Source organism: Cervus elaphus, chromosome 3 (genome assembly GCF_910594005.1).
Source record: "Cervus elaphus chromosome 3, mCerEla1.1, whole genome shotgun sequence".
Classification (NCBI taxonomy): domain Eukaryota; kingdom Metazoa; phylum Chordata; class Mammalia; order Artiodactyla; family Cervidae; genus Cervus; species Cervus elaphus.
This window is the reverse complement of record NC_057817.1, coordinates 8,623,902-8,646,187: the sequence shown is the minus strand read 5'-3', so window position 1 is coordinate 8,646,187 and position 22,286 is coordinate 8,623,902. Positions and strand designations below refer to the sequence as shown.

The 22,286-nt window shown below is 36.7% G+C and overlaps 1 protein-coding gene across 11 annotated transcripts in view; it reads right to left on the bottom strand.

Annotated features, from left to right (window-relative positions):
• NAV3 (neuron navigator 3) overlaps nt 1-22,286 on the bottom strand; it is an 892,289-nt gene that overhangs the window by 360,004 nt on the left and 509,999 nt on the right. For 7 of the 11 annotated variants that reach the window (XM_043880083.1, XM_043880069.1, XM_043880089.1 and 4 more), the window contains one exon: nt 16,152-16,419. The exons of 3 other annotated variants lie outside the window; for them this stretch is intronic. In XM_043880083.1, coding sequence (XP_043736018.1) covers nt 16,152-16,394 — 243 coding nt within the window. In that variant the 5' untranslated portion in view covers nt 16,395-16,419. Of the gene's footprint in view, nt 1-16,151; nt 20,549-22,286 lie in introns of those variants that run through there. One more of the 11 variants, XM_043880077.1, reaches the window with a different exon arrangement.

The following is a 22,286-nucleotide window of genomic DNA, read 5'->3' as shown; positions in this document are numbered from 1 at the left end:
CCTTAAAAGACATTTTTCTGAAACCTAAGATTCTCACACACACACACACACAAATGCTTCTGATAATTCTGGGTGTAGACAGATGCTCTCTTCCTCTGTACTTCCCCAAGTTTTTGTCAATGGGCTATTGTTAAAAGTGTGGACTTTCTCCCAGACCACATCCTGTCTGTCTTACGGAGAAGGACGCTGCTGAAGTAAATTGAAAAGCCCTGTTTTTCTGAGTGTGGAGAGAAAACAAATTAACTTCAAGATAGTTCCAAATTCAACTCAGAACCATGGAACTTATGTTGGAAATCACCTGATGAATGCAGGGAGCTATGTTTGTTTTACTGACACCCCTAAGTCTTTCACACAAAACCAAACAACAGGGCATTCACTATTGCCAACACTAGTGAAAATGGCAGAGATAAGAAGGAGCAGATGGAAATACCTGAACCTCAAAACAAAAGAGTCCTTCTTTGAACAACTGAAACCTCCACAGAAACTACTTCTAATCTGAATGACTGGCATTCAAGAAAGGACATGGTCTGTCAAAGTTTACTAGAGAACTGAGTCTGACATGAATCCTTAATTAAATAAGGTGATACTTTAAAATCAGTAAGTATAAAATACATTTTCAACCACTACCAAATTAGAATTAATAATGAGATAAAAGTGAAATAAAAGTAAAGAGAAAAATAAGAACATCGGATTCAGAATTAGGGTGACCCACCATCCCAGTGTGCCCTGGACCGAGAGATTCCCCAAACAAAAACTTTCAGAGCTAAAATCAGGACAGTCCTGGGAAAACCACTACAGCTGCTCACCTATGTGGACTGAATTTTTTTCATGTTAATGGTTCCTTATAGAAGGTAAGGAGACACCTTATCTTTGACAAAGGAGGCAAGGATATACAATGGAAAAAAGACAACCTCTTTAACAAGTGGTGCTGGGAAAACTGGTCAACCACTTGCAAAAGAATGAAACTAGAACACTTTCTAACACCATACACAAAAATAAACTCAAAATGGATTAAAGATCTAAATGTAAGACCAGAAACTATAAAACTCCTAGAGGAGAACATAGGCAAAACACTCTCCGACATAAATCACAGCAAGATCCTCTATGACCCACCTCCCAGAATATTGGAAATAAAAGCAAAACTAAACAAATGGGATCTAATGAAACTTAAAAGCTTTTGCACTACAAAAGAAACTATAAGTAAGGTGAAAAGACAGCCCTCAGATTGGGAGAAAATAATAGCAAATGAAGCAACAGACAAAGGATTAATCTCAAAAATATACAAGCAACTCCTGCAGCTCAATTCCAGAAAAATAAATGACCCAATCAAAAAATGGGCCAGAGAACTAAACAGACATTTCTCCAAAGAAGACATACAGATGGCTAACAAACACATGAAAAGGTGCTCAACATCACTCATTATTAGAGAAATGCAAATCAAAACCACAATGAGGTACCATTACACACCAGTCAGGATGGCTGCTATCCAAAAGTCTACAAGCAATAAATGCTGGAGAGGCTGTGGAGAAAAGGGAACCCTCTTACACTGTTGGTGGGAATGCAAACTAGTACAGCCACTATGGAAAACAGTGTGGAGATTCCTTAAAAAACTGGAAATAGAACTGCCATATGACCCAGCAATACCACTTCTGGGCATACACACTGAGGAAACCAGATCTGAAAGAGACACGTGCACCCCAATGTTCATCGCAGCACTGTTTATAATAGCCAGGACATGGAAGCAACCTAGATGCCCATCAGCAGATGAATGGATAAGGAAGCTGTGGTACATATACACCATGGAATTTTACTCAGCCGTCAAAAAGAATTCATTTGAACCAGTCCTAATGAGATGGATGAAACTGGAGCCCCTTATACAGAGTGAAGTAAGCCAGAAAGATAAAGAACATTACAGCATACTAACACATATATATGGAATTTAGAAAGATGGTAACGATAACCCTATATGCAAAACAGAAAAAGAGACACAGAAATACAGAACAGACTTTTGAACTCTGTGGGAGAAGGTGAGGGTGGGATGTTTCAAAAGAACAGCATGTATACTATCTATGGTGAAACAGATCACCAGCCCAGGTGGGATGCATGAGACAAGTGCTCGGGCCTGGTGCACTGGGAAGACCCAGAGGAATCGGGTGGAGAGGGAGGTGGGAGGGGGGATCGGGATGGGGAATAAGTGTAAATCTATGGCTGATTCATATCAATGTATGACAAAACCCACTGAAATGTTGTGAAGTAATTAGCCTCCAACTAATAAAAAAATTTAAAAAAAAAAAAAAAAAAAAAATAAATGTGTAGGTGACCTTTAGCAACTATACAAAACATCACAGAATAAATTTTATACACCAGTCTTTCCTCTAGCTTTATCTTATTCTATTGTTCTTTCCTTCTTATGATACTATTTTATTCACACATGTTTTGAAGTTATGTTGCATTTAAAAAAAATTCTACTAAAGCATTTTTTAAGAGAGACAGGATTTAAACTGGCAGTACTAAATTGAGGGCAATTTCTCCCCCACCAAGGGGACAGACAATGTCTGGAGACATTTTTTGATTGTTACAACTGAACAGAATAAACCTGTTTGAAATTTAAAAAAAAATACTTCAAATGTATAATAAATATTAAGATTATTGGAAACCTGAATTATCAGTATAATTGTTTCTGGTATTTCTAAGTAATACCAAAGAGGAATTTAATGTTGCCCTCAATAATAAATATAAATTCCTAAAGACTCATAGTTGTTGCTAGCATATTTCCCACAAAGCCCATCATGTTAAAATGAGCTTTCAAACACACACACACACTTCCTTTTACATAGTAAGTATAAATAGTTGATGATGGACTAATTAATAGATAAAGGAAAAGTCACCTAGGATCTATGACATAGACACAGAAGTAAACTTGGAGGGATTTACTTTGTGAAATAGCAAGCTTGTTTTAGAATACAATAGATTTAGCTTGAATTAGAGGAAAAGAGCAGAGAGAACATATTGTTGGAGATGATAACCGTTGTGTTCAATGGAAGAAGGCAACACACAAGTGTGGATATCAAAAAGCCAGCCAAAGGAAGGAAAAAACAGCTATAAAAAGCAGATGGTTTGAAGAGAAAGGAAATGTAAAACAGAATCCAAAAAAGTATATGGGTCAAAATAATAACATAAATGATTCTGGCAAAAATATGGCTCTGGAGAAATGCAACAAATGGCCAAAACCAGAAAGGCACAGCAAGATTAAAAATGTAAGCATTCCGGGGCAATACAGAGAAATACCTATTACCTGCATATTTTTCAGAGTCTAAAAGTTGGGCAATTTAAATTGATCCATGTTAAAGCTAAACAGTAAACACTGACAAAAAGACGCAGAAACCCAAGTAGATAGTCCCAGATGTACAACTAAATCTAAAGACCAATTAAGTCATCTAGAAATTTATGTTGCATTTGAAAAGAGGTTGTTTTATGCACTGTTCTTTGTATTTGTTCACCAAGGTCTGAAAGGACTGCAATATGAGTTGCTTCTTCCAATACTCGTGGTGGATTTGTCAATGACTCATTCATACATTGCAACTAGGTCCACTTTGGAGCCAATGTGCCTACAGAGCTAGGTGGTGTCTTCAGGCCGAGAGAGCAGATATTCCCTCACATAACCATGCAGCCACGCATTTGACACCTAGATGCCACCAAACACCTCCTTCCTGCTGCTGACTCCCTTCCTGACTCCAGCCCAACTCTACATTTCACTTCTAGAATTCAGATCTGACACTCTTGACCCTCTGGCTCCCAGATTGATGGAGAGTTTCCAAATCCAGCAAGAGGAAAATGCTATCAGCTGAGCAGTAAAGCTCAAAGTAGAAACAAGGGCACAGGATCAAGAGAGAGTTGCCTTCAGGATATGTTTGGATCAGCCAGTTCGAACAGGAGAAACTAAAGGTGGGTAGCAGAATCATCAAGCGGGAAGCAGCCTGCAGAGTCACTATACTGCTGTTATTATTAACATACGGTGAATTTGTGTACATGAGCCTAGTTTAGTTTTTAAAAGCGGAATCAAATACAAGGTGTTTTCTTTCTGTACATTTAACAATTTGAATATAATTATGGCCCTCCACTCATTCAATGGTTTGCACTTTAAGACATGTCCTTATATCAAGAACTTTTGGACAATCTGGAAACCACTTCTGGGCACCTTAGAATATTTCTAACACGGCAAATTTTGGCTGATTTTGAACATCTGACTAATTAGGAAGTCATGGGCTAGCTAAATTCTGACTAATATTTCACCAAACCATTTCCAGATGCATGGCTAGGCTATATTTCCTGGTCTTTCCAGCAATTAGGTAGCCTGTGATAGGGCTCTGGCCAACAGAAATGGGTGGAAGTGAGTTATATGGAATTTCTAAGGCTCTTACCCAATCCTCTATTTTCTCTCTTTCACTGACGGTTAGCTAAAGGTAGGATGGTACAACCACAAGCTAAAAAAAAAAAAAAAAAATCAGATTTCCTGAGTTACCAGAAACCCATGTCAGCAAACTTTCTATAAAGGACCAGACAGTAAATATTTAAGGCTGTACTGTCTCTATTACAACTACTCAACTCTGGTCTCACTGCATAAAAGCAACCATTGACAACACAGAAACAAATGTGATAACTGCATCCCCAATAAAACTCTACTTACTGAAATTGAGTGCCAACCCAGATTTGACCTATGTACCACAGTCTGTCAAACTCCAATATTATAGAACAACCAAAAGATTGAAAAATAACCTCCTACTGTGTTAAGCCATTGAGCCCTTGAGTTTATCTGTTAGAGAATTTAGCATTACCTTAGCTAACCAAACGACATTTTGATTGTTTACAAAATTTACTTTAACATATGTCATGATGGGAAATTGTGAACCTGACACCCCACGGGTTTTCAATTCTACAAGAGTCCTTTAAAACATCGAAATACAGAAGAAAGAGATGACTTGCTGTTTTCGTTTCTTTGTTTGGTTTTTCTACTCGATGGAGACTGCATCATCTTATTTTATGGGGAAACAGGTAAATTTTTGCCACCGTCTTCCCATCTCCAGGCAGACTTGTAACACTTTTTAACAAATCATTCCATTTACTGGGAACAGTGGAGAAATCCTGCCATGCATTCAATTAATGATCTCTCCCACAGATATTGAATTTCTCTACTGGCTCCAATGACCAGGAATCCAAAGTAAAGCATTTCTCAGAGCAAAAATGGAGCAACAGTGGGAGGACGAAGAGTTCAAAGTGAAAACTGTCAAAACTTAATTCAGCCCTCCTGCAAGAATCCACAGTTTTCTATACTTTCCCATTATGTGATTGAAGCAACAAAAAGAAGAAATAACAACATTGATTTTGACTGTGGTTTATAAATTGTTATCAGAGAGAGACAGAGACGGAGATTGAAAAGTGAGGACTTAAGGGTCATACAGGTTGGCATTCCTGCTCTCTTTTGACACTTCTCTGAGCTGTTCCTATATATATTTAATTGTAATAATAATAAATTGGGTATAGCATCCAGCATGTGGTAGGTACTCAGAAAGTATTAACAATTATCATTAGTTTTAACTGCTACTTGCTGCCAAATTCACAAATTATCATTTTCAAATAAACTGTAAATTTTTGTTTGAATTAAAATGTCCTTATACTTCAAAACACAGAATTTTGTGTTTTGTTGATAATTAGTACATTAATTCAAAAAGCCATAGCTTATTTCACTAGACTTTTGTCCCTCTTCCATTACTCCTGAGAGGGTTATTTTAGACAAAAGTTTGCTCCACTACACACTCCTAAACTTCTGTATTTCCAAACTCTCTTTTTACTGGACATTTCCATACTTTGTTTTATCCTCATCTTTCTAATAGATAGACTTACTCCTGTCTCTTTAATATCCTCCCCCTATCCTCTACAGAATAAGTACAAACTGCTTATTGGGCATTCAATGTCACCTTCCCATTGCCTCATCTCAACTACATCTCTCTTATCTACCCTTTAGGATTGCTGAATAATCTATAGTTTTCTAACCACAGCACAGTATCTCCTACCTTGGTAGATGCTATTCTACCTAAAATGTTCTTTACTCTGTATTTATTTGGCTAAACAAATTCAGTCTTCAAAACATGGTTGAAATGTTACTTTACTCATGCATGGAAATTAATCACTATTTCCTTTGTTCTACTAACAACACTTAATATTGCTAAGCTTTATAATAAAGTATTACATATTTTATAGTATTATAATAAGTAATAAGTTGACCACCAACTATGTATGGTGGCACACAGTTTATAGGCAATATCTCATTTATTCTTTACAGCAATTTTATGTAGTTAGTTTATATTATTGTCCCCATTTTACAGATGAAGAAGCTGAGACTTAAGTATTAACTGACTTGCCAGGGTCACTTTGTTAGTGAATATTGGAGTATTGTAAATTGAGACTTGTGGTCAGCAGATGTTAAACAGTACAAACAGGATGAAAATAAGAAGTAAATGTGAGCCAAGAAAAGATGTCTTTTTAAAAGCCATTAGTAACTTCTCAGAAAACAAAAGTCAGAAATCAAGAAAAGTAAAGCAAATGTAAAGCTTGGAATACTGGCAATAAACACAAACTACTCTTTAAAGAAATGTATCTGCAAATAATAATCATTAAATATTAAATGCTAAAATTAATGAATATATTTAACATTTAAAAGATTAATAATAATAGTGGTTATTATTATTACATAGTAAATAAAGACCTGATTATTTTCAGAAGCTGATTCTAGAGCAGTGTTTCTTAACTGAGTTTGACTTCACCTTCCCCACAGGTACATTTCACAACATCTGGAGACATTTCCAGTTGTCACAACTGGAGGATCCTACTAGCATGCGGTAGATAAAGGCCTAAATTATGCTAAATGCCCCATGATGGTAAGATGGCTCCCCCACATCACAGAATCATCAGGTACAAAATTTGATGAGTTTGAAAAATACTGGTTCAAAAAAATCCATTGAAGAGAAAGATTGAATAAAAAGAGAAATGTGATAACTGATAGGACAAAAATCACAAAGAAGAATAAAAGGAGTACATATCAAAAATATTACCCTTAGAAAAACTTTGTCAAGAACTGTTGTCCTCAGTTCTCTTTTATTTTTTAGAGATACAGAGGTTGAAGTTGAGAGAGTTTAAATAACTTGTCCTTTCAAAATCTATCAGAAGTTTAATTCAAATCTTTGAGCTCCCAGTTTGATGTTCTTTTAACTATGCCAACTAGTATTTTAAGTTCAAGATAAAAGGTAATTCCTGGAGACATGATAGCATAAATATCAACTATAGAGCAATTGTTTTATTTACAAATTAATGACATACCTATTGACTATATGTTTCCATAAACAATATATTAAGCACCTTCGTTTTTTTTTTAATAAGCACCTTCATTTTTATTACAGGAAAGAGAAAGTGTCTATAGCCCTGGAAAGGAAGAAGCTAAGAAGAATGTACTTAGCACATTGGCATCAAGTATTCACTCAGTAGTGACACCTGAAGAAGAACAATTTAAAAGTTGTATGAGATTTTGAATTACATTTAATCACATATAATTTACACCAGAAATTCTGGTAATTTCATAATTTAAAACATTACATGTAATTCTTTGAAGATTTTGTAAGGCACAAATTAAAATAATAAATTATGGTATTACACTGTCACATTTCTATAAATTGTTACTCAAGGGAAAGAAATGTATGCTACTGAAAATCTGAGTCTTCAGCCATCAGAGAAGAAAGTTAAAATTCAGAGATCATTACAATACTCTTTACACTATGCTGTCATAAAGACAAAAACAATTAATGGCTTCACTATAAAACTTGGAGCATGAGCTGTAATGAGAAAAATAAATCATCTTGTTTCTTTAAATACAAGTAATTAAATGTGCAAGCACAGCAGAAGTAGGCAGTGCAGGGGGAATCATCTAGAGAACAGAGGGCTGACCCACGCAGCAAGTGCTACCATGTGAGCGGGCCAACATGGGTCCACAGTCCTCGGCAACCAGGCATCCTTGCCACGAAGGAAACAGCTGGAGGCCAGAGACCGCCCTCGGCTCTACTGACATCTGCTGCTATGTATTTCTATCATGGGGTTTCTTTTATTTATCAATATGTTTGTTTTTCATACAATTTGATGGAGACCATGTGTCAACTTAATTGTCTTCTGATCATTAGAGGTACTTGGGCACACCAGTGTTTTATCTGCAACTCACTAGCAATGCTAATTTGGAGAAGGCAATGGCACCCCACTCCGGTACTCTTGCCTGGAAAATCCCATGGACGGAGGAGCCTGGTAGGCTGAAGTCCATGGGGTCGCTAAGAGTTGGACATGACTGAGCGACTTCCCTTTCACTTTTCACTTTCCTGCACTGGAGAAGGAAATGGCACCCCACTCCAGTGTTCTTGCCTGGAGAATCCCAGGGACGGGGAGCCTGGTGGGCTGCCGTCTATGGGGTCGCACAGAGTCGGACACAACTGAAGTGACTTAGCAGCAGCAGCAGCAGCAGCAATGCTAATTAAATACTTAAACCTTGCTAATACATACAGAAATTAAGTCAGCCAATAGCCTTTCTTCTCTTCCCCTGGCACCACAAGGAGTCCTCCTTGTTGCAATGTTGTTTATTGGTAAGAACAGCATCTTCTGGAACCAAGCAGTCTTAGTCTGAATCCATATTCTACCACACTCAGATACTGGTAAGCAATTTAATCTCAGTTTCAGTTTATTCATCTGTAAAATGGGGATAATAACAGTACCTATATCATAAAGCTATCGCGAGGACTGAATGGAATACTCCATGAAGTGTTTGGTCCAATAAATGTCATCTAGCAAGCCTCTACAAGCATTAGTTAATATTAGTTCCTTTCCACTCTGATTTCTCTGAAATGGCATTGATAGTGTAATTTTGTCTCATTTTTACACAAGAGACTCCACTGTCTACCAAATGCCTCCATCTGCCTACATCTATAATCTGATCCCCTAAACAGTTCCTTTTCATTAATAGTCTGCTCAAATTATAATGGCTTTCCCACTTGGTATTCCTCTGTGAAATCCTCTCCTCAAAAGAATGCTTTTTCCCTTCCACATGGGCATCCTATCTGCCCATTAAATTCCAACTACTTGATGATGAAGTCTTTTTTGAATGTTCCAGCCAAATAGGATTTCTATCAGATGTAAAATCTGACAAAATAACTGCCCTCATTAGCAACATTATCCATATATTTTCTTGTCTATGTCACAATTTCTGCTTTTTAAAAAAAAATATTCAATTTAATGCTTCTGAGTGTCTTCTGTTTTCAGAGCATTAGTGTTGTGACTATATGAACAAAATAATAAGAAATGATATCTACCTTGATTGTTCTTACAACTAATAGGGTAAGAATATTAACCAAACCTCCATTCTATCATGCACAAGTACTTTCTTTATATCTTCCCAACTGAATGTAAATGATTCTTCCTTTTAACCAGAATAACGATTTATTTATTCTTTTCTTTGACTTTGGAAGTAAGTCTTTCAAAAAAGGTGAAATTTGGAGGAAAAAGTATAAATGGAACATTGCAAGTAAAATGAAGAAAGAATGTAACGTAAAGGCAAAAAAAAAGGCATGGTAGAGACAAATCTAGATTCAAACTCTGGATTTTGACACTAGTACTTTAACTGTTTGATCCTATCTGGTGTCCCACTCCATCCAGGCCTCAGTTTAATTCTCTGTAAATGTGGATACAATGCCTTCTCTGAAACTCTGTGAGACTAAAATGAGAAATTTCCTACAAAGTACAAGATCAGTTCGGTTCTGTTCAGTCACGCAGTCGTGTCCGACTCTTTGTGACCCCATGGACTGCAGCACACCAGGCCTCCCTGTCCATCACCAACTCCTGGAGTTTACTCAACCTCATGTCCATTGAGGCAGTGATGCCATCCAACCATCTCATCCTCTGTCACCCCCTTCTCCTCCCACCTTCAATCTTACCGAGTATCAAGGTCTTTTCAAATGAGTCAGTTCTTCGCATCAGGTGGCAAAAGTATTGGACTTTCAGCTTCAGCATCCGTCCCTCCAATGAATATTCAGGACTGATTTCCTCTAGTATGGACTGGTTGGATCTCCTTGTTATCCAAGGGACTCTCAAGAGTCTTCAACACTACAGTTCAAAAGCATCAATTCTTCGGCGCTCAGCTTTCTTTAAAGTCGAACTCTCACACCCACACATGACTACTGGAAAAACCATAGCTTTGAATAGATGGACCTTTGTTGGCAAAGCAATGACTTTGCTTTTTAATATGCGTCTAGGTTGGTCATAACTTTCCTTCCAAGGAGCAAGTGTCTTTTAATTTCATGGCTACAGTCACCATCTGCAGTGATTTTGGAGCCCCCAAAATAAAGTCTGTCACTGTTTCCATTGTTTCCCTATCTATTTGCCATGAAGTGATGGGACCAGATGCCATGATCTTAGTTTTCTGAATGTTGAGTTTTAAGCCAATTTTTTCCTTCCTCTTTCACTTTCATCAAGAGCCTCTTCAGTTCTTCTTTGCTTTCTGCCATAAGGGTGGTGTCATCTGCGTATCTAAGGTTATTGATATTTCTCCCAGCAATCTTGATTCTGGCTTGTGTTTCATCCAGCCCAGCGTTTCTCATGATGTACTCTGCATATAAGTTAAATAAGCAGGATGACAATACACAGCCTTGACGAACTCCTTTTCCTATTTGGAACCAGTCTGTGTTCCATGTCTGTTTCTAACTGTTCCTTCCTGACCTGCATACAGGTTTCTCAGGAGGCAGGTCAGGTGGTCTGGTATTCCCATCTCCTGAAGTTTTCCACAGTTTATTGTGATCCACACAGTCAAAGGCTTTGGCATAGTCAATAAAGCAGAAATAGATGCTTTTCTGGAACTCTCGTGCTTTTTCGATGATCCAATGGATGTTGGCAATTTGATCTCTGGTTCCTCTGCCTTTTTTAAATCCAGCTTGAACATCTGGAAGTTCACAGTTCACATACTGTTGAAACCTGGCTTAGAGAATTTTGAGCATTACTTTGCTAGCATATGAGATGAGTGCAATTGTGCAGTAGTTTGAGCATTCTTTGGCATTGCCTTTCTTTGGAATTGGAATGAAAAACTGACCTTTTCCAGTCCTGTGGCAATTGCTGAGTTTTCCAAATTTTCTGGCATATTGAGTGCAGCACTTTCACAGCATCATCTTTTAGGATTTGAAATAGCTCAACTGGAATTCTATCACCTCCACTAGCTTTGTTCGTAGTGATGCTTTCTAAGGCCCACTGGACTTCATATTCCAGGATGTCTGGCTCTGGGTGAGTGATCACACCATCATGATTACAAAGTACAAGGTAGGTGCTCAAAAAATTGCTTTCTAAAATAATATTAAAAAACTTTAGTTTGCATAGGTAATCCAAGAATGAAGTGGTGAACAAGCCATGTGTGAAAGAAATTAAAAATGAGAACAGAGGTATCGTGTAGGTGACAGATCAAGCTGAAAGGAGGCTGGGAATTTAAAAGTGAAGGCCAGTGTTCAGTGGTAGGTCGGCTAAGGAACTTTCACAAACAGGGATGTCTAATGCTTAACCACACAATATTTGCTGAACCGTGACAATGTAAAACACTCTTTCTTAACCTTAATCTCCAGATTTTTAAGTATGATCTCCTAACCAAAGTGACTCTCTTGTTCATTTGGGTGAACACCTAAGAAGAAAAGAAAAACAAATCCATATGAGGAAAGACACTAGAAAATTCAAGAAAAGATAGAAATCAGAACAAAAGGTAGACAGAAAAAAGTAGAAATCCTTGAAATATCATGGTGGAATATGAAATTGGGAAATGCAATCTGTAATTAAAGCTATTTATTTTTTAAGAGCACAATGAGCTATCATCTCACACCTGTCAGAATGACAATCATCAAAATGAACACAAATAACAAACGCTGGCAAGGATATGAAAAAAAGGGAACCCTTTCACTCTGTTGGTAGGAATGTAAATTGTGGAAATCAGTATTGAGGTTTCTCAAAAAACTGAAAACAAAATTACCATATGTTCCAGCAGTTCAACTCTTGGAAAACCTCCCAAGCACAAATTTATAAAGATCCATGCACACCAATGTTCATAGAGCATTATTTACAATAGGCAAGATATGGAAGCAGCCTAAGCGTCCATCAATAGATGAGTGGAGAAAGAAAGTACGGTGTACACACACACACATACACACACACTACTCAGCCATAAAAAGAATGGAATTTTGCCATCTGCAGCAACATGGATGTACTTGGAGGTCATTATGCTAAGGAAAATAAGTCAGACAAAAACCAATATCCTCTGATGTGAATTGTATGTAGAATCTAAAAAACACATAGAACCAGTGAATATAACAAAAAAAAAGCAGACACAGATATAGAGAACAAACTAGTGATTACCAGTAGGGACCGGGAAGGGTAGCTACTAAGTCACTTCAGTCATGTTCGACTCTGTGCGACCCTATAGACGGCAGCCCACTAGGCTCCCCCATCCCTGGGATTGTCCAGGCAAGAACACTGGAGTGGGTTGCCATTTCCTTCTCCAATGCATGAAAGTGAAAAGTGAAAGTGAAGTTGCTCAGTCGTGTCCGACTCTTCGCAATCCCATGGACTGCAGCCCACCAGGCTTCTCCGTCCATGAGATTTTCCAGGCTAGAGTACTGGAGTGGGGTGCCATTGCCTTCTCCCAAGGGTAGAGAGTACACTATATTTAGGTAGGTATAGTATAGGTATGGGCTTCCCAGGTGGTACTAGTGGGAAAGAACCTGCCTATCAGTGCAGGAGACATAAGAGATGCAGTTCGATCCCTGGGTCAGGGAGATCCCCTGGAGAAGGAAACGGAAACCCACTCCAGTATTCTTGCCTGGAGAATCCCATGGACCTAGGAGCCGAGTGGGCTGCAGTCCATGGGGTTGCAAAGACTTGGACATGACTGAAAGTGACTTGGTACTTTAGCACACTTAGGACAGGTATAATATAGTAAGAAATACAAACTATTATGTATAAAATAAGCTATAAGGATATATTGCACAACATGAGAAAAATAGTCAATATCTTACAATAATTATAAATGGAGCATAATCTTTAAAAGTTGTGAATCACCATATTGTATACCTGCAACATATAGTATTGTATAACAACTATACTTCAATTAAAAAAAGAAAAAAAGAACAGGGAGTCTTAGTTGACGGAAAAAGGTTGGGACAAGCAAGCATGAGACAAAGAGTAGCCAGATGGAGCTAAGATAGAAGTTAATACCAATCGGAGGACTGAAATATAAGACAGGAGAAATAACTAAAGTCTTTGTTGTTTTTTTTAATCAGAATGGTAAATGCTTTGAACAGATGTGATAAAAGAATCCCTGGGGGAGGGACCAATTTGGAATTATTACAATAATTGACAGAAAACTTAACAAGGGTCAAGCTTGTGCATAAAAGAATCAATGAAGATGTGCATGAGAGGATAAAACAAGCTGCGGTATAGAAGTAAAATCTCCAATTTCTAGCAAAGTATGGAATGTGGAATGGCAATGTTTATTATCAGAAGTTAGATTAGGAAATCAAGATTAGATGCCTGGAATGCTGGCATGTACACTAACCAAAAACAAGAATAGGAGAAGGGAGTACTGCGTTGAAGATCCATTTCTGACACTGTCATATACAGGTTTGTTCTCTCTCACCAAACTGTGAGGCTGTTTGGTGCAAGGACTGGCCAAATACTCCACATAAATGTTTCTTAATGATAGTCATGTATTGTGGGTACTATCCATGGTCTCTTTTCCTTAGAAATAGAACCCATAATTTTCAGTTGGGCACATGGTTGCTTAGAATAAACTTTACATTTTCCAGTCTCCACTACAACTAGATAAGGCCTTGGAACTACAGAACAGGCCAAATGGATGTGGAAGAATCCTTAATGAAATAGGACATATCTTGTTAATTGAGTGAAAGTCAGTTATCCACTCAAGACTGAGAGACGGATGCCAAAATGATGATGGTAAACAAAACCGAGAGAGCTTGGATCCCCGACAATTTAGTGAAGTCCCCCTGCCAGTCATGGAGTACTTACTTCCAGATAGCCTTTAAATGAAAAAGAAAGAAACCCCAATTTTAATTCTGCTATTGTTAGGGTGAGTCTTTTTGTAAACAATTTGTAGCCACATCTAATTTTCTCTAATATAGCTACCTTGATCATGTTTGTTATTTTCTTCAGTTCAATTTTTTCAAAGGTTTATGTAAATCTTTATTCTTTTCTAACATTTAGAAATATTCTGGAATGCTGACCAGGCATTCTTTACATTTGATTGAAAATTTTTTAATTTGATAAGTGACATGTTAAAAACGTCCTTATAAATATAGCATTACTTAACCACAGAGTCTTATTGGAATATCATATGTATGACTGATATGTTCACTAACCAGAGACCAACCAAAATTCTCTTGTGAACAGTACTTACGGTGGTCAAGTCTTAGGCCAAGGCCATTTATCAAAGTAGAAGCTGGACTAAACCTGCAGAGATAATAGCCATGGTCAGGAGACAAAAGTGGTTTCTCTTCCATCTAGGTCAGATAAGCCATCATGGGTACATGGAATATTAGAGGAGAATGACATCCATTTGCTTTTAATTATTTTCATAAAGTTAAATACTTTTCAGTCTTTGGTTGGTAGTTTACACTTCCCTACTTTCACCTTGAAATGCTTATTTTGGGCTGAGAACTCTAAGCCTGAAATTAATTACTTTCTTTTAACTGAGTTTTATTGGGTAGAAGATGCTGTCCTAAAACAAAAGGAATAATTGTAGAACTAGAAGTACTTTAAAAATCATTCATTCTAAGCCATATGGTTTACAGGCAGAATGGTCCAAAGAGACTCATGAACATAATTAAATCTTTGTCAGTATAACTGTCTTTTCATTCATTGATTCATTCATTCATGTATTAATCCATTCAATGGCTATTTAATTGTTATGAATAAAGGATTGAGGAGAGGAAACTGTAACAGAGAATAAGGTCCTGGGCTCTATATATTTTCAGTTTAGTGGGGATAGAAATAAATTATCCAGATAATTAAAAATCAATATAAATCAAGATGTTGCAATCATTACTACAAAGAACAACAGAAGACAGAGGGACAGGAAAGGTAACTAGCAGAGACTTTATGAAGAAAGTTGCATTTTGCTGTACCTGAGAGGATGTGAACAAGTGAGGACAGAATGGACATTTCAGACAAAAGGGTGACTTTCTTTTCAACCTTGCACAGTTGATTTCTGTACAAAGACTTTTTCTTAAATTATTTTTAACATACATTTGGGTGGGAGAGTAAAATCAACTCATCCCAAAGGAGTTAGAGATGAGAATGGTAGCTTTGTAAAGCTGGACATCCTAAGTTAATGCTGCATTAAAAAGTGAGGCAAGGTACAAAGGAATTCCTGCGAAGTTTACCACCGAAAGGGTCATGCTACCCTTCAGCATCTGGAGAAAATGAGTGTAGTATGGTTTAAAACCGAAGAGCTACTGTTCACAAATGTCATAAATTAAATGACTGAAAGAGATGTCAGTAATAAGTAAAACCAGGGTTTCAATTTACAAGTGAAAACCCAGATAAATGTGCAGTATCAAGGAAAATCATATTTCATTTTATTCTATACTGTAATGAATTAAGCAGGCTAGGATTCGCATATTCAGTCAGAAAGTGTATAAAATACAAATGATTTGGAGAAAAGTGTTGGTGTCTGTATGACTTTCCACAAATAAATCTTATTTTTACTTTATAATGTATGTGAAAAATAGCTTCCCTTTACCTCATACTTGTGATCAACTATGGTTTTCAGTAAGAGAGATATCTAGGATTTAACAAGGCACTTCATCAATAAGTAGTTATTCTGATAACACAGGCATATTCAGAGAATTCTGTTCATAACTTTTACAACAACTGTACAGAGGCTTTTTGACCATACAAACTGCTTAACTTTCTTACACCCATATTCCTCTACTGTTCCCCAATTCACAACATGCTTTATATTCTACCTAACAGGAAATCTGCATTTCAGCTTTAAAGTCTGCAGGTAACCTTTAGTCACTAACCTTGCTGTCTTCTGTCTCCTTAGCTTTTCCTTGGAGGAGTTTCTTCTCTGCAAATTCACAGTTGGATTTGAAGGCGAGCTGACAAGAAAGCACTGAGCTCTCTAATTCGGTAAGCTCCAGAGGTCTCGAAGAAGAGCGCTGTGACCCAGTCGTGCCAAGATTTGGTATCAGAAGAGCAGTATGAACAGGCTTTGACCCAACAGCTGGCTGCCTTAGTTTTGAGGCAACCCCAACTACAGGCATGGCTTCATATAAAAGTATCTTCTTGCTGCCAAAGAAAATGCTTCTAACCTCAGTCTGGTAGACTCCAACTTTAGTATTTCCAGAATAAATACTTTAAACAAAACTAGCAGTCATCATGATTAAAAAAAAAAAAACTAATAATATAACTTTCAGGAAGAGGCAAAATTCCCCTTCATCTTTAGTTAAGTTTCTTTCTTGCTGGCTTGAATTCTCATGTTTTCATTCTCTCATATATTCATTCTCTCTCTTCTGTTCAGTGCGTCACTGCCCATGTAATATTAAATACTCCTTTGGGGAGGAAAACTTTCTTGAAGGTAACTGCTACAGAGCTCTTTCTCTAGGATTAAAGAGCTCCTAGATTTACTCTTTCTTCTCACTAGAGCAGTCTGAGTCTGAGCATTGTGAGTGAAAAAGAACAAAAGGGAAACCCTTCAGTCCAACTGTCAAAGCAGCCAAGAGACCACAATAGCAGAAGGACAGGCATTCTTCCTGACTTCAGAAATCATCAGCCTATATTCTCTTTTTAAAGAAAATTGTATTTCCCCCAGCTTAAAAAAAAAAAGAATGGATGCAATTAATCGCCAAAACAAACAGCTGTTGGAAGAACTTTTAGCCCGGAAACAATCTCAGCAATGAAGCTGTTTGTCTCATTTCCAGCTATTTTTCACTACTGACAGCCATGAACCATGGTGTTCATTCTGTTTCATCCCATGAAATCAGATTAAATTCATGCAATAGCAGCTAAAACTGCTAAATCACTCAGCAGATCATGACTGCCTCGGTTATGAAAACATAGTAAATACAAAGAGCAAGACACCAGATATACAGTAATCACTTTAAAATTTAATAATGGTGATAATAAAAATATTGAGAGCTAATACATATGGGAAATGTACTGCATAGCAGTTACTGGGCAAGCACTTCACACATTATCACACTTAACCAATGGGATAACTCAAGAATAGGCACATGTATTTTCTCCACTTCAGAGAAAGGCTAACTCAGATTCATTTAAGTAATTTGATGAAAATCATGCAGTTAAAAAGTGAAAGAGCCTGTACTATTTAAAGAGTAAATTTAAAAACTAAGAAACAATTTAAAATAAAACTATTATTCAAGCTCATTAAATCTAACTTAAAATTCTAAACTTCTAAAAGGCGTCCACTGATATATTCAATGGCTATGAACAATAATGCTTCTATCCATAAAATGATTTTATGATTATCAGATCAAGTTTCATTTTTAGTAAAAGCATATCAGGAACTATAATAAAAGCAAGGGGTATGTTTTTAAGAAAGCATCTAATGTAGCATATGGTCTTTAAAGTAGTTGCATTTAGATAATGGGTCCCCAGAGAAATTCCTCCACCATTTAGCAAAACCATACTTATATGATGGTCTTGAGATTTCAAAAGAAAATTTATCCGTAGTAACAAGAATTTATTTGATTTTATATCCCTTATGTTGGAGAATTCTGTAAGACATTCACAGATTTCCTCCTCTTTTTAAAATTTTTATTTATGTTATAATTATCAACTATTTTAAGATTTAGTAATATTCCAAGTAAAGCTCATGGAAAAATGAATGAACATTCAGGAGTCTTTCAAGAACTGGTGGCAAATATGAGAATCATAATCACTATTGTAGAAAATATCTCTCTATAGTGAAGGAATGATTTTATTTGTCTACTATTTCCAGGTCTAAAATTATTATGTACTTTTTATCCAACTTAAACTTGAATTTAATCCAAGAACTAAAGTACTTTTTTTGGTTGTTTTGATATAAGTATAGAAGAAATTCGAATACAAGTTAGAAATCTTGCAAACCTAAAAAGTACCTCAAGTGGGCTTTACACAATGGGATAATAAGAAACAAACATAACACTAGTAGTGATAAAGAAACGTTAGTTACTTTACATTTATCGACCACTTAACACACTGTCTCTTCCAGAGACTATGAGATACTGCAAACCAGGAGATGTTCAAGTTCCTAAAGCAGGTTTTAAATTCTGTGAGAAGATATATGCACCCTGCAATCCTCACACTGCAGACACAATGGCATACCTAAAATAATAGTACTGGTGGGGAAATCACATTCTGGGAAGATCATTCAAAATATAAGCAAACTTTGGGAGCAGATCACTAACAAAAAATAATACTGGTACTCCGGAATATAATTTGGACCACCCAGGCAAGCAATCAAGCTCAGAGTTAAAAACAAAACAAACAAATAAAATATTGAATAGAAGCACTGGGGATATTTTAATTAGAATTGGTAGGAAAAATTCTAGTTGAAAGGCAAAGTTCTGAGTCCAAAGGTTTGCCACTGAAATGGGCATATAGGGCAGTACAATTGGCAAATATTTAAAAGTCACACAAAACAGGAGACCCTGAATACAGGGACTTACTCTTTAAATTTTCTTAGAATTGAGTCAAAAGGGCACCTGTTGAGGGGATAGTATTAAAGCTGAGGATTTCTTTTCCTCCCCAAGTCTATAATTCTACCTTGTGTTATTCTGCCTCCCTTGATCTAGAATGTATGACATACAAAGCTATATAACTTCTACATTATATCAACATAATTCTATTTACCAACTGTAAATAAGCTAACTGGTATTTCAGAAATGTGCCGGAGGGGAACACACTGTGTTTCCTGATACAATCAAGTTGGAAAACAATGTCCACGTGCAAAAAGGTATCTTTCACTTTGAAATACCTTTTGCTTATTACACAATATCATTTCACTAGGACAGAAATATAGAATTGAAAGTAGTCACCACTGATAACCTAGGAAATTACATCAACCACTAAGTACAATAAAAACAAGCTAACTTATTTTAGAGAATTGACTGTGTGCCAGGCACCATCATCCATTTCATCCTAAAAAGAACACCACCTTTGAATAGGAGACAAAGGTGCTGAGAAGTAATTAACTTAAAGTCACAGAAAATGGGGTTTCTCAAACTGGATTCAACAAATGACCACCTGGAGTGCTCGCTAAAAATACAGATTCCAAATACAGATTCTCAAATTCATCCCAGATCTACTAAATAAGAATCATGAGGGAGAAGTTTATGAATTGAATTTAATAAATTGATTCCCATATATACACTAGATGTACACTAAATATACACTAAAATGTAAGATTAAGAATCTTACATTTTATTTGATTTGCAGCTTGACAGTTCAGGGGATGGACTCTGAAAAGCTTGATTGCCTGTGGTCAAATTTTGCTTCTACACTTACTCGCTGTATGAAACTGGCAGTTGCTATGACTCAGTTTCATCTTCTGTAAAAAGGGAGAAAAATCTGCAGTTCTTTCACAAGTTACTTGTGAGAATTTAAAAAATGAGATAAATTAAGCCATTTTTCTCATCAAATCTGAGGAAAAGCAGCATACATTAAAATAGCATATTATTACATTATTCTGAACTGTCAATTCCTTTTAAAGAAAACCAAAATGAATAAAATGCATTTTATGTTTATCCACATAACTTTATTTCCTGCGGTATGTATTCCTTTGTGTAGATGCAAATTTCCATCTGGTATCATTTCCCTTCTCTCTGAACAACCTCAATAACATTTATTTTATTACAGATTTGCTAGTGATTAACTGTCTCAGCTTGCTTGTCTGAAAAAGGATTTACTTCACATCCATTTTTAAAAGAAATTTTTTTCTGAGTGTAGAATTCTGAGTTAACGATTTTCCTTCTTTGATACTTTAAGGATGCCACTCTATAGTTTTCCATTTGCATAGTTCCAAAGGAGAAGTGTGTTGTAATTCTGATCTTTGTTCCTCCCCATGTACTGCGGCTGGTTTATCCAGCTTTTGTTATGATTTGCTCATTTTACTCATTTTTAACAATTTGATTTTGTTATGTTTCTTCTAGGTTCCTTAGTATTTAGAGTTCTGTCAAAGATGGAAAGTTTAGAATAGTTGTTTCTAAAACTATCTGTTGCCTCTCTTTCCTTCTGGGGCTCCAGGTACACACATGTTGGACCATTTGCTTTTGTACCACAGATTACTAATGCTCTAATTATTCCTTAGGTCTTTTTGTTGTTCAGTCGCTCAGTCATGCCCAGCTCTTTGCAACCCTATGGACTGCAGTATGCCAGGCTTCCCTGTCCTTCACCAACTCCTGGAGCTTGCTCACTCATGTCCATTGAGTCGGTGATTCCATCCAACCATCTCATCCTCTGTCACCCCCTTCTCCTGCCTTCAGTCTTTCTCAGCATCAGGGTCTTATCCAATGAGTCGTCTCTTTGTATCAGGTGGCCAAAGTATTGGAGCTTCAGCTTCAGCATCAGTTCTTCCAATGAATATGGACTGGTTTGATCTCCTTACAGTCCAAGGGACTCTCAAGAGTCTTCTCCAACACCACAGTTCAAAGGCATTAGTGCTTCTGTGCTTATCCTTTTATATCCAGCTTTCACAGCCATACATGACTACTGGAAAAACCATAGACTTGACTATACGAACCTTTTTAGGCAAAGTAATGTTTCTGCTTTTTAATACACTGTCTAGGTTGGTCATAGCTTTTCTTCCAAGGAGCAAACGTCTTTTAATTTCATGGCTGCAGTCACCATCTGCAGTGATTTTGGAGCCCAAGAAAATAAAGTCTCTCAGTATTTCCATTGTTTCCCCATCTATTTGCCATGAAGTAACGGGACCGGATGCCATGATCTTAATTTTCTGAATGTTGAGTTTTAAGCCAGCTTTTTCACTCTCTTCTTTTACCTTAATCAAGATGCTCTTTAGCTCCTCTTCACTTTCTGCCATAAGATCTTTTAACTCTGTTTTTTCTGTTTGTTTTGTTTTTAACAATCAATTAACCTCTATTGCTACATTGTCAAGTTCACCAACCCTTACTTCTATAATATTTAAATATTTTGTATCTAGCATTTCTTTTCTCACCAATCTATGTTCTCTTCTACCTTCTGTGTTTATGAGGAATATTTATAACAGCTGTTTACTATTCTTATACATGAATTTCATCCTTTTTTGTCATTTTAGATTATGTTCGTCTTATGAATTTTTTGTCTTTCCTGGATATGACTCATTTATACTGCTTTTTACATGTCTGGTAATTTTTCCCTGAATGGAAGATGTTTTGAATCATACATTATTGTCTGCTGGGTTTCATGTCATGTATGAGCTTGTAATGGCACAATTAAGTTACTTTTGAGACTTTATCACAAGCTATTTTAAAAAAGGTACAGAGCAGCTTGTTGTCTAGAGTCAATTTAACACTGCTTCTAAAGAAATACAAATACCTCATCTATTAAGTGGCCTCTCCACTCTAGCTGGGGAAAATACCAAGAGTCCCTAGACTTACATGAGCTCTGCGGACTGTTCATCATACTTTATGGTGCGTCTTTTCTAGACCTTTGCTTTCTTCCTTCTCATACAAGCACAGTGCAGTCCTCTACCAAACACTGGACAAAACACTCTGCACATTTCCAGTGCTCCTTCTCATTTTCTCTCTCATTCATTTTTCCCTTCCTTTCTGGTATTCTTAAAAAATTTAGACCTCTAGGTTTTCTGAACTTGGATTTCAGTCTCTACAACTCAGCACAACTGCTGGACTCTACTTGGGTTCTCTAGACCTTCTCTGAATTTGGATATTGCCTCCAGGAAGTAAGGTGGCACAATAATAGAACCGGTTTTTAATTACCCTTATCTTGGGTATCACAGATTCATGCTCCCTTTTGTCTAAAGACTGAACAATGTTGCTTTTTATAACTTTGTCCTATTTCCAGTTGTTTAAGACAGGCGATTAAGTCAGATCCCTATTAATCTGTAATGGTCAGAAGCAGAAATAGAGTCAGATCTTAATTTTTTTTCCCTCCACTCCATCCTGAAAACTGTTGACTGGTAATAGTTTTTCACATAC